The sequence below is a fragment of the Eptatretus burgeri genome, chromosome 10 (genome assembly GCF_056783735.1).
Source record: "Eptatretus burgeri isolate ZD-2024b chromosome 10, Ebu_testis_v1, whole genome shotgun sequence".
In the NCBI taxonomy this organism is placed as follows: Eukaryota; Metazoa; Chordata; class Myxini; order Myxiniformes; family Myxinidae; genus Eptatretus; species Eptatretus burgeri.
In genome coordinates, this window is record NC_140970.1 from 105,515,971 (window position 1) to 105,529,402 (window position 13,432).

The 13,432-nt window shown below is 42.0% G+C and overlaps 1 protein-coding gene across 2 annotated transcripts in view; it reads right to left on the reverse strand.

The window, feature by feature from the left end:
- Nucleotides 1-13,432, reverse strand: part of LOC147019368 (rho guanine nucleotide exchange factor 17-like) — a 223,311-nt gene that overhangs the window by 115,156 nt on the left and 94,723 nt on the right. For both annotated transcript variants that reach the window (XM_085899824.1, XM_085899823.1), the window contains exon 9: nt 4,320-4,405. In XM_085899824.1, coding sequence (XP_085755950.1) covers nt 4,320-4,405 — 86 coding nt within the window. The remainder of the gene's footprint in view (nt 1-4,319; nt 4,406-13,432) is intronic.

The following is a 13,432-nucleotide window of genomic DNA, read 5'->3' on the forward strand; positions in this document are numbered from 1 at the left end:
GGGACACGAATCACTCGCTCAGGACAGAGCAAGAACTACTCGCTGAGGATGACGGTGCATGAACCACTCGCTCAGGCCGACTGGGCACAAACTACTCGCTCTGAACGCCATGGTGCTCCAAAAGCGTCTGCAGTAAGTGAATGCTTCGCTCAGAATGATGTAGTGCAGTACTGCTCTCGACTGTTGGGTGCTCGACAAGTGGCTCAAGCACTCAAGATAAATGGAGACTCAAGAAAGGCTGTCCAGGCTGTGGTTGCATACCTTGGAGCAGTGATCCTCACGAATTTTTAGAAGGGGGCCACTTTGGCTGATAAGACATCAGTGTGAGAGCTGCCACACCGTCTGCTGGACTCTTCAATGGCTGCAATTAGGTCCCGCATCCACATAATCCCCGCATCCACAAACTATATTGCGAGAATAATTTTTGTGAACTCACTGCCATCTATTGATGTAGCGATGTTCCTTTTATATTTCACGTTGGAAAACTCATTTGAAATGGTTGGGTCAATTTTATAGCATTTATGGTGGATTATGATGGGGTTTTTTCACATTTGTGTATTAATGGCTGCATGCCAGGGTCCGCACTTTAGGCCATCAGAGGACGCCAGTGGCTTGCCGGCTGTGCAATGAAGAGTCATAGAGGACCCCTTTAACTTTAAAGCCAATCTTTATTGTGCCAGCAGCAGTTCATGAAATTTAATGAATTTGTTCAAATAATGAATTTCTCCACAAAAGAGTTGCTGTTTAACATAGAACAACCCTGGAGAGATCACAAAGTTTAATGACCTGTGAAATAAACATTGCAGATAATCCACCACGTTGCCTGCTCGTCTGTGCATGCATCACGTGGTACATCGGTTCGCGGTATGTGCAAATGTTATAACTTTACTTTAAAATATCCGTTTTTCACCAGATTTGCTTTGATTTCCTGAAGAGAACCGAGCATAATCTCAGAAAATATAGACACAGATCAGGTAGAAGTGATGGATAAGCAGTACCTCGAGGGGACAGGGGGTGATGTCAAGCAGTGAATGCATTAAATCATGTTGCTCAATGAACCTGGTAAATTATGGCACATTCTTAAATTTTTTGTTCACTCAATATAATTCTCCAAACAGTAGAAAAAGATAAGCTTAATGTTTTGGAAATTTCACATTTTTTTGTGTATGTATGGAGAAGGAGGGAACATAGACTTGCTTGCTTAAAGTAAATAGGGATATAGGTTTAGTTGTTAGGTACATCGTCAAACATGATTGGTCCAGTGCGATCATGTGCCTACCACAGAACAGACAACCACCACCACCACCTCTGCCACCCATCCATGGGATGGGTAATCTACGAGTTTTTTTTAAAGTTATCAGATTTCAATCCAGATTTTGACACTTCTTTACTCCTGATGGTGTCCCATCCTCAAAGCCGAAATAATATTTCGATGATATACTTTAATTAGTCTGTGAGTAGATCGTGGAAAATTGCATCATATAATGGGTGAAACCGCTCCAAGCTCCTAATTTAAAAATGATAGCACTTACAAAAGTAATGCAAAGAGCAATTTGTGGTGATGATGAACAGGTATTCGATAATATGAGTGAGGAAAGTGCAAAAAAAAAAAACTATCGTTAAGAAATCGTTGCAGCCTGTTCCAGGTCAAGGCATGGTTGAGCAGGCCAAAAAACAAGGCGGCTTCAGACCCTCGCGAGGTTCCTGAGGATATGTCTTATAAAGGATATAATTAAACAAGGCCATCGATTCTCCTCAAAAGGAGTGTTTTCATTCTCATCCCTCTTCCCCACCATGTCTCTCATCCCCTCTTCCTGTCCAGGCTGGAGTTCCTCAAGGCAGTGTTCTGGGCCCTGTTCTTTTTCTGTTTTTCAACAATGATCTCTCCAACTCTGGAAAATCTTCTTTATATCTTTGCTGATGATTCCACCCTCTGTCGTACCATCTGCATCTCTCAGACCGGCAAGCCACGGCTTCTTCGCTCTTTGCAGATCTGGATAAAACCACCAGCTGGTCTAACACATGGAAAGTGTCTTTCAATCCTGACAAATCTCACACTCTCACTATGTCTCTCTGAAAGGACCATTTGGAACCCCTACCATCTACTTTCTCAACAATCCTCTGAAAGAAGTCCTTTCTTTCAAACTTCTGGGTATCAATCTCTGCCATGATCTTTCCTGGGAAAGCCAAATTTCCAACCTCCCCTCCAAAGCCAGTCGCCGACTGGGAATCCTCCGTCATGCAAAGTCCTTCCTCGGACCACCTGAGCTCCTCACCACATAGAAAGCTTTCGTCCGCAGCCTGATGGAGTACTGCTCTCCCCTCTGGGCTGGTGCTGCTGCCGCTCACCTTTCTCAGCTTCACACTGTGGAACCCAAGGCATTTTAGATCATTGACATCTCCCGCGATGAGGCAGAGTCTTTGGGCCTCTCACTCTCTCACCGCAGGCAGGTCGGTGGTCTTTCTGTCTTCTACCATCTCCTCTCTGGTCTCGCCCCCCCCCCATTGCTTTGTCTGCAATGTCCCCACCATATTTCCGCAGGTCGCTCAAGGTCAGCCAAGAACCCCCTTCTGGTAAAACTACCAAAATCATAAATCACTGCTCACCTTCACTCTTTCATTCCTCTTTTTCCCCACCTTAGGAATAAATTCCCTCACTCTATTCAATTCCTTTCTTCCCTCTAGGCCTTCAAAACAGCTGTTCACCACCACCTCGTATCTTCGCCTATCCAAATCCTCGATCTTTTCAATCCCCATTAATCCACCCCAAACCCACCTCCTTCAAATTCCCTGCTTTCCTTCCTGAAAGTCCCAGTAATGTCCATCTTGTATACCACGTGTTCCCCACCCCATCCCTTTCCCTTCCACAGATTTCCTTTTGTCTCTGTTCCCCACTGTTTTCTCCTCCCCTCTCCCACCCCTTTTGTCTCATGCCCCCCTTGCTGCGCGTTGTGTGTTCGCTCTCATATGAGCCTCGACACTGTGTTCAATTTTTTTTTACCCCAACACCCAATTTTCAGTCATGCACTGCCTTGGAGTTACATTAGCATGCATGCAAAGTTTCAGGCTGATAGGTTTCATGGTTTTGGAGTTATGGAGGAGACACACACTGGCACATACTTATCATTTATATCTTACTAAAACTCTCATCTTGTATCTATGTATGTATGTATGTTCCCGAAATACAGCCATAACGGTACAATATAGCGCAAAAATTTTAGTGCCAGCTTACTCATAATTCTCCTGCGGTGTGCAGTTTCAAGTTTTGTTAAAATCAGGCAACAAAAAAATTATTTAAAAAATCAATTCCCGATTCAATCAAGTACTCTGAGAGAATTTGATCAATGCAAACAACCTCAGCGGTATAGTTTGCTGGAGCTATGTTTTTTTCTTTTTTTTCCTGAAATGATTTATTTAAAAATCTCAAACATTAAGTATAGACAAAGAACGATTTATTTTTAAGCATGAAATAAACATCGCCATTTTGATCTAATACTTCTGTGTTCATGAATAAATAAAATTGTGTTTAGAAGATTACGCACAATAATTTATTCGACTTTCTTTTCTCGGTTTTTGTTTTTTTTCACATTGACGTGCAATATCAAGTTTCATTCAAATCAGGCAACGAAAAAATTATTAAAAAATCAATTCCCGATTCAGTCAAGTACTCTTCGGGATTATTTGATCAATCCAAACAACCTCAGCAGTATAGTTCGCTGGAGCTATCTTTTTTTCTTTTTCTTTTTTGGAAATGATTTTTTTTTATCAACCGCTGTCACAACGCGAACCCAACGGGTTCCTGGGTCGTCTAGTGGATTATAAAAATCAAAAACTGAAATGTCTTTGCGTCAATCAGTATTTATCCCCTTTGCTATGACACTCCAAATTGAGCTCAGGTGTATCCAATTTCCTTTGATCATCCTTGAGAGGTCTCTACAAATTGAATGGAGTCCACCTGTGGCCAGACAGAGAAGGAAAAGAGCTACACACTGCTATCAGATATTTTCCATCTCCAGTGACACTAGTAACCTTGCTCCCTCTGGCTGATACCGACCAACCCCTTTGGCTCATTTCCTACATGGCATTGCCAGAGAATGTATTCAATGCCACAGATAAAGAATCCTCAGCATCTATATTTGACCTTGTAGAAGCAATGAAGGCTTCGTTACAGTTATATCGGGTCAGTTACATTACTGTGATTAAAACATAAAATCGACTCAAAAGCAAATACTTTTTTCATGCATTTAATGTGAAATTCATTGCTTGATGATGCAAAGATGGACATAACGAAAACAGGTGTTTATCATCTCTGTGGCTACCTGTTAGCACTTGCAGAGTAGCAAGCGGCGTCCGCCAGAGCAATTTGTATTTGCTGGACATGTCCACCAGGTTTCCAATGTTATACCTGAGGATGAAAAAATAGGCAGAATGCAGAAATTTTCAACACAGCAACTTTTCAAGTCTTCATTGATTATTATCAACATCGATGACAAGAGATGAGCTGACAGCAGGTATGGATGCAAGGAGAATGACAGGGGAAAGTGGAAATCGATCAGATTACCCTCAATAAAAAATATATATAAAAATAAACATAAAACAAGAAAAAGAGCAACCGGAGATTGCAGACCCTCGCCAGGACTTGTCTTGTGTGGTGTGTGGTGTGATGATGCTTGTGTAGTTTTATGTGGTGTAATTTGTGTGGTATTTGTCTACTCATGTGTTATGGAATTAATGAGACATAATTAGAACAGCCACTTTATCGCTGCTGGCAGTGATGACCGGGTACCAAGACGCCCCACTTTGATCGGACACCTGACTCTGACCCATAACGTTTTTCATTAATATTCAACTGAATTTAGAATAGGATTAAAATAACTTCAATTCAAATCAAATGGAAGACCAAATAGATACAAGTCCTGCATTGGAGTAATCAGAAGGAACCCCAACAAGCAAAAAGCAAAGATGAAGTCATCAGGAGGAACCTGGATAGGATTCATATTTCAGCTGCGACTCCTCTACCCTCAAACCAATCCAGGTGCAGCCAAGTGAGCCATATTCAAAAATAAAAATAAAAATAAAAAAGATCCCAGATCAAAAATATTAAATAATTCTGGCTGCCAGACCATGTGTCCAATCAGGTTGAAATTTAAAACGTGTATTCCCCATCACGACTATATCATAATTGCTGAGTTTCATATCAATTGATAAAGCCGTTCCAGAGAAACCATTATTGAATATTTTTCTGCACTCCAATATGGCTGTCAAACCATGTGACCTATCAATTATTCCACAACAACCTTGTACCCCCCCAAGGCTTGGGGAACATTTGTGTGAAATTTCCCCTCGATCTGTCCAGCCGTTCTGGAGAAGAAGATTTTCATCGGTTTTATGGTAAATCCAATATGGCTGCACAACCATGTGACCGATGATGCCATATTTGTGAACCTTTTGTTCCTCATGGATAGGCGGTAATAAGTGTAAGATTTCACCTCGATCTGTTTAGCCACTTCAGAGAAGAAGATTTTTGAAGGATTTTGAAAAAAAAAACAATATGGCTGCCGAATCATGTGACCGATGACATCATCAAAAACTTGTCTGCAGACCATTTTATCCCAAGATGACCCTCAAAATTTTTCATACAGATCAGATGTGGCATTCTAGATATGCAATTTGTGACGTCATAACAGTCACCTATGATGTCATTAAAAAACATCACACCGATTCCCCAGCTATGTGCCAAGTTTCCTTTTTTTTTTTTTCCTTGGTGTGGTTTCAGAGATAAAGGTCCAAAGTTTTTCCATTTTTCCAACATGGCTGACACACCACGTGACCTATGACGTCATAATTATGATTAAATCGTTCTACACGAGTAGTCGCAACTCTGGTGCCAATTTCATCTCAATGTGAGAAACAGCTGCGGAGAAAAACAGGAAAGTTCGGTGCGTACAAACAAACAAATGGACCCAAATGTAATACCCTCTTCCTTTGGCGAGGGTAACTCGAAGGGCACTCGGTGGAGCGCGTACTTCCACCACGTAATGCCTGATCCACGAGAACATATCGGGCCCAATACATTTTTGAAATATCATGTTATATATCGTTTTTAGCCCGATCTCTCAATGTTGAAGAATCACTTTAAAAACTAGAAGAGCACCCGCTAGAGCGCATACCTCCGCCACGTAATGTCTGATCCATGGGAACATATCAGGCCCAATACATTTCGGAAATTACATGCAATATAATCGTTTTTGAGCCCTATCTCTCAATGGTGAAGAATCACTTAAAAAATTTAAATAATTCTCATATCCAGATCCGGATCCGGACTTCACCAAAATGGAATCAATTCTTCCTTGTCACATACCTAACGTGTCCACCAAGTTTCATCTGATTTCGTCTACAACTTTTTGAGATATCGTGCTGTATATGAGTTTATTACTATCTCTCAATGGTGAAGAATCACTTTAAAAATTCTCAGATCCGGATCCAGATTCGGATTTTCACCAAAATAGAATCACTCTTCCTTGTCACACACGCAACATATCCACCAAGTTTATGGCCGACTCTGTCCGCAACTTTTTGAGATACCGTGCTACATCTCAGTTTAGCCCCCTCTCTCAATGGTGAAGAATGACTAAAAATTCTAGTCGCTAGATCCGGATCTTCACCAAAATTGAATCATTCTTCCTGGTCACACATCCAACCTCTCCACCAAATTTCATACATATCCATCCACATATTTTTGAGATATCCTGCACACAAACAAACAGACAAACAAACGTGAAAACACAACCTCCTTCCACTTTCGGTGGCGGAGGTAAAGATGGGGCGAGGTGGCATGCATTTCTTGTATAATCCAGCTTAACGTTTTGTATAGCAATGGCTAAGTTCATGGAAAGCTGAATAACAAAGCCAACGTGTTGGATGTTCATGGAAAGCTGAACAACAAAGCCAACGTGTTCAATGTTGGACTTGAAAGCCAGCCGTCAACTGGGCATCCTCTATCTTACAAAGTCCTTCCTTGGCACATCTGAACTCCTGTCTACCGACAAGGCCTTCATCTGCAGCTTCATGGAGTACTACTGTCACCTGAGCTGGTTCCCCTGCTTTACATCTTGATCAGCTTGATGCAGTGAAAACAAAGCCTTCAAGATCATTGGAATGTCCTGCGCTGAAGCTGAATCTATGGGCTTATCACTTCACCATCGCAGACAGGTCAGTGGTCTCTCTGTCTTCTACCACCTCCTTTCTGGTCTTGCATGCTCAGCACTTTCCATGCTTGCCCCCCTCCTCCCCCCAGGTTTGTGCAAGGCTCAGATGGTCCACCATGAACTCTCTTCTGGTAAAACTACCCAAATTCAGGATCACTGCTCAAATCCTCACTTGTTCCTCCTTCTTCCCGGCTATGAAATGAGCTTCCACATCCTCTTCAATCTCATTCTTCCCTCCAGATCTTCAACATAGCTGCTCACTGCCATCTCACATCACACCAATCTGAAATCATGATCTCTTCTACCCTCCCAAATCTATCCAAACCCAAATCCCTTCTAATTCTCCAGTTTTTCCTCCTTGAAGCTTCCTTCTCCATGCATGTCTTGTACTTACAAAGCTTTCATCCACAGCCTGATGGAGTACTGCTTCCCCCTCTGGGATGGTGTTCCTGCGTTAAACCTAATTCGACTTCACGCTGTAGAAAACAAGACTATTAGGATTAGTGGTATCTCCCACGATGATTCCTCAGGGCGCTCAAGGTCCGCCAAAACCCCCTTCTGGTGAAACTACCAAAATCAAGAATCACTGCTCAACTTCACTTTTTCATGTCTCCTTTTCCCCACCTCTGGAACAAATTCCCACACTATCTTCAATCCCACTCCTCCCTCCGAGTCTTCAAAAGAGCTGTTCACCACCATCTCATATCTTCCCCCATCCAAATCCTCGATCTTTTCAACCCCCGTTAATCCACCCCAAACCCACCTCCTTCAAACTCCCCGTTTATCCTTCCTGAAAATCCCTGTAGTACCATCTTCTTAACCCTGTGTATCATGCCCCCATCCCTCTCCCTTCCACAGATCTCCTACTGTCTCTCTTCCCCACTATTTTGTGCTTCACTCTCCCTCCCGTCCCTCTTGTCTCCTGCCTTGTTATACGTTTCTGCGTATTTGCTCTTACACGAGCCTCGACTTGGTATACAAAAAAAAAAAACGAGTGTTTTGCATCCTGTTTTTGTCTGTTCCATCGTGAACCGTTCAGTTTGCGAGCTCTTCCATGAGCCTCGATGATGGATACAAAAAAGGATGAAGAGTGGAGTACATCCTGTCAATAGCAAGTCAAGTGATCAGATAAGGTGAAAACGAGGCAGGTGTAGATGGAGGTAGGTTGTCACCTGAAAAGGGGAATTTATGCGAGTAGTATATTTCTGTAGGTAATACCCTCAGGGTGCAGGATCTGTCTGTTGACCCCTCCCCCAACCGTCCCCCATCTTGGGGGTAAAATTGAATTTTTTTCTATTTCATTGGAGTACCAGACACATATTTGGAATTATGTGTTTTCAATAGCGCATGGAAGATTAGCAGTCCCTTTCGCCATTCTGGCAGAAGCTACCTTACCAAACCAGGTACATCACTCGATAGGTTACATCAAAGAGCTTTCCCAACAGAACAAACACTTGACCCAACATCGATTTTGTAAGTACATGTATGCTCGGAAATAACTCCCCACCCCATAAAAATTTAATGCTGATTTGAATAAAACTTCCCCTCTCGACTGTTGTAATGAGAGGATTATGGGACCTGGGTCGGAATGTGTGGTTGAATGCAAAGGCCAATGTATCCCAATGAAATGCATACATATTTGGGAAATCTTAATGTGTATAATATATTGTTAGAAAATATAAAAAGAAAGCCCTCCTACCACCTCGCGCCTTCTTGTGGTTCGGCTAGAGACGTGGTGAGATCCAAACTGCAGGACCATCCCTGTGGGGCTCGCACGCTCTACACTCATAGCTGACCGCTAATCCACAAAGGTTAGTTTCTGCACGACCATTCATGTTCATATTTGCTTCATCTACACGGCAAAACTACACACGGCAAAAGGTTCACAGATCTACACGCCTGTTTGACACGGCAAGAGGTTTATTTGCACGTTCGGACACTGCAAGATCTTAACGTTGGTTCACCGCACCAATCCTCGTAAAAGGGGGTGTATTAACACGTGAATTGTCAAGAGAGTAATTTCCTTTGTAAAGAGTGGTTGAAGTAATTGAAACTGCATTGAAAAATATGTGTGTGTAACTTTGATTTGATAAAGCACTGACCGTGACTTGTACCTTCCTGTGTGGAAGTTTACAGGTCCTGATGATACGTGATTGAACTGTAATTGCATTCTTACTGATCGATATCAGCGCACGTTAACAGTGGATATAAAATAAATTGCATGTTAAAGTCCTTCCGTTGTATGTCGCTGGTTCAACTGGTTAGTTCTCAATTGATTGAAAAGTTAAAAGTAATCGTTTTTATTGTCTGCTGTGCTACCCTTTGGAACACTCAAGAAACACTTGTTTCGTGGTTATGAAGGTAGCATGTAACAATCCACAGTAAATGCATGTAATTCTATTATATGTTTGAAATAAATCACGATATGGTACGTTTTTGCACATGTCAAACCATTAAGAAAAGCAACATTTAACCATCAAAATGTGTTTAAAACATAAGGGCAATACCCCGAGGTGCTCACCTGGTAGCGGCTGAATAAGATAACCAGGGAACCACTGGTAGACATGGATGACCCATAAAATATGTCACCGCGAAGAAAGTAAACACCTATGGATACTTTTTTTTAATGCCGTGAACAAACTTTGGTACATCACGAATGATAAAAGTTGTTGTCAAGTTTCATCGGAATTGTGTGTGTGCTGTCGTTTCTGAGAAGAAAGGAAATGCATACTTTGGGGGGCACCCCCTCTCCTCCATAGACCCCCAAAGACCACGATTTATTTTTTAATGGGGTGAACAAACTTCGGTGCACCATGAGTGATGAAGGTTGTGGACAAGTTTCATCGAAATGAGTGTGTCGTTTCTGAGAAGAAAGCAAATACCTCTTTAGGGGGACAACTCCTTCCCCCAGTAAACTCCCTCCGAAAACTCCTCAGACCCCAATTTTTTTTAATGCCGTGAACAAACTTTGGTACATCATGGGTGATAAAGGTTGTGGTCAAGTTTCATGGAAATGATGTGTGTAGTTTCGGAAAAGAGAGCAAATACCTATTTTGGGGGGTCAAAAACAACCACCCCCTATTCCGTAGACCCCTTTAATGAGTGAAGATTTTGATGCGGTTGATGCACTTCGGAACATCATGGTTGATGAAGGTTGTGGTCAAGTTTCGTTGAAATCTTGTGTGTGGTTTCGGAGGCGAGAGCAAATACCAATTTTGGGGAGGGGTCAAACACCCCCTTAATGAGTGCAGAATTTGATGCAGTCATTACACCTTCGTTAATTATGCATCAGATATGAAGCTCTTGACCAAGTTTCATCAAAATTGTGTTTTCTTCAAGCAATAATGACTGAAGTTTACGGACTGCTCAGTCGTATAAGCTCACCGGACTAAAAGTCCAGGTGAGCTAAACAAAAAACTAAAAAGGTCATTCAGTTTTTGGTGGTTGAACATAAAAAGTCATTCAGTTTTTGGTGGTTGAACCTAAAAAATCGTTCAGTTTTTGATGGTTGAACCTAAAAAAGTCGTTCAGTTTTTGGTGGTTGAATCTAAAAAAGTCGTTCAGTTTTTGGTGATTGAACCTAAAAAAGTCGTTCAGTTTTTGGTGATTGAACCGAAAAAGGTCGTTCAGTTTTTGATGGTTGAACCTAAAAAAAGTCATTCAGTTTTTGGTGGGTTTTTTTTTTTATTTTTTTTTATTTTTTATTTTTTTTTGTATACCTTGGTCGAGGCTCGTATGAGAGCTAACACACAACTCACAGCAAGGAGGCATGAGACAAGAGGGGCGGGAGTGGAAGGGACAAAACATTGGGGAACAGACACAGGTGAACTGTGGAAGGGAGAGGGATGGGGATGGGACGGGGAACATGGCGAGGGGAAGATGGACATTAAAGGGACTTTCAGGAAGGAAAGCAGGAGAATTGAAGGAAGTGGGCTTGGGTGGATTATCGGGGGTAGAAAAGATCGAGGATTTGGATGGGGGAAGATAAGAGGTGGTGGTGAACAGCTGTTTTGAAAGCCTGAAGGGAAGAATGGGAAAGAATAGAGTGAGGAAGTTTATTCCAAAGGCGGGAAAAAGAGGAATGAAAGAGTGAAGATGAGCAGTGATTCGTGATTTTGGTAGTTTTACCAGAAGGGGGTTGTTGGCGGACCTTGAGCGCCCTGTGGAAATGTGGTTGGGACAAATCGCAGAGAGAGCAGGGGGCAAGGCTGGAGAGGAGTCGGTAGAAGACAGAAAGACCACCGACCAACCTGCGGTGATTGAGTGAGAGGCCCAAAGACTCAGCTTCATTGCGGGAGATGCCAATGATCTTAAAAGCCCTGGTTTCGACAGCGTGAAGTCGAGAAAGGTGGGAGGCAGGAGCACCAGCCCAGAGGGGAGAGCAGTACTCCATCAGGCTACGGACAAAAGCTTTGTAAGTGGTCAGGAGCTCAAGAGGGCCGAGGAAGGACTTTGCACGACGGAGGATTCCCAGTCGGCGACTGGCTTTTGAGGCAAGGTTGGAAATGTGACTTTCCCAGGAAAGGTCATGGCAGATCGTGAGACCCAGAAGCTTGAAAGAAAAGACTTCTTCCAGAGGATTGTTGAGAAAGTGGATGGGGGGTTTTGTAAACGGTCCTTTCGAAGAGACATAGTGAGAGTGTGAGATTTGTCTGGATTGAAAGACATGTTCCACGTGTTGGACCAGTTTGTGATTTTATCCAGATCTGCAGTGAGCGAAGAAGCTGCTGCTTGCCGGTCTGAGGGATGACAGATGGTACGGCAGAGGGTTGAGTCATCGGCAAAGAGAAATAGAGGATTTTCCAGAGAGTCCGAGAGATCATTGATGAAAACCAGAAAAAGAACAGGGCCCAGAACGCTACCTTGAGGAACTCCAGCCTGCACAGGAAGAGGGGATGAAAGAACTCCATTTCGGGCCACACGTTGACTGCGACAGGAGAGGAAGTCTGCGAGCCATGAGTGGAGATGGCCTTGAATACCATGGGCAGAGAGTTTGGTGAGTAGGGCAGGGTGCCAGACTGTGTCAAAAGCACGTGATATGTCCAGGGATACGGCTCGGATTTCCTGTCTGGCATTGAGGACCTCCATCCATTGATGGGAGAGCAGTAGCAGCATATCTAGGGTAGAGTGACCTGGTCTGAAACCAAATTGATGATTGGAAATCAAGCCATAATGGTTGGTTGAACATAAAAAGTCGTTCAGTTTTTGGTGGTTGAACCTAAAAAAGTCGTTCAGTTTTTGGTGATTGAACCTAAAAAAGTCGTTCAGTTTTTGGTGATTGAACCTAAAAATGTCGTTCAGATTTTGGTGATTGAACCGAAAAAGGTCGTTCAGTTTTTGATGGTTGAACCTAAAAAAAAAGTCATTCAGTTTTTGGTGGTTGAACATAAAAAGTCATTCAGTTTTTGGTGGTTGAACCTTAAAAATTCGTTCAGTTTTTGATGGTTGAACCTAAAAAAAGTCTTTCAGTTTTTGATGGTTGAACCGAAAAAAAGTCGTTCAGTTTTTGGTGGTTGAACCTAAAAAAAGTCGTTCAGTTTTTGTGATTGAACCTAAAAAAGTCATTCAGTTTTTGGTGATTGAACCTAAAAAAGTCGTTCAGTTTTTGGTGATGGAACCTAAAAAAGTAATTCAGTTTTTGGTGGTTGAACATAAAAAGTCATTCAGTTTTTGGTGGTTGAACCTTAAAAATTCGTTCAGTTTTTGGTGATTGAACCGAAAAAAGTCGTTCAGTTTTTGGTGGTTGAACCTAAAAAAGTCGTTCAGTTTTTGGTGATTGAACCTACAAAGGTCGTTCAGTTTTTGGTGATTGAACCTAAAAAAGTCGTTCAGTTTTTGGTTATTGAACCTAAAAAAGTCGTTCAGTTTTTGGTGATTGAACTTAAAAAAGTCATTCCGTTTTTGATGGTTGAACCTAAAAAAAGTCATTCAGTTTTTTGGTGGTTGAACCTTAAAAAAGTCGTTCAGTTTTTGGTGGTTGAACCTAAAAAAGTTATTCAGTTTTTGGTGGTTGAACCTAAAAAAAAGTCATTCATTTTTTGGTGATTGAACCGAAAAAGCTAGTTCAGTTTTTGGTTACTGAACCTAAAAAAAAATCGTTCAGTTTTTGGTGATTGAACATAAAGTCATTCAGTTTTTGGTGATTGAACCTAAAATTCGTTCAGTTTTTGGTGATGGAACCTAAAATAGTCATTCAGTTTTTGGTGGTTGAACATAAAAAAATC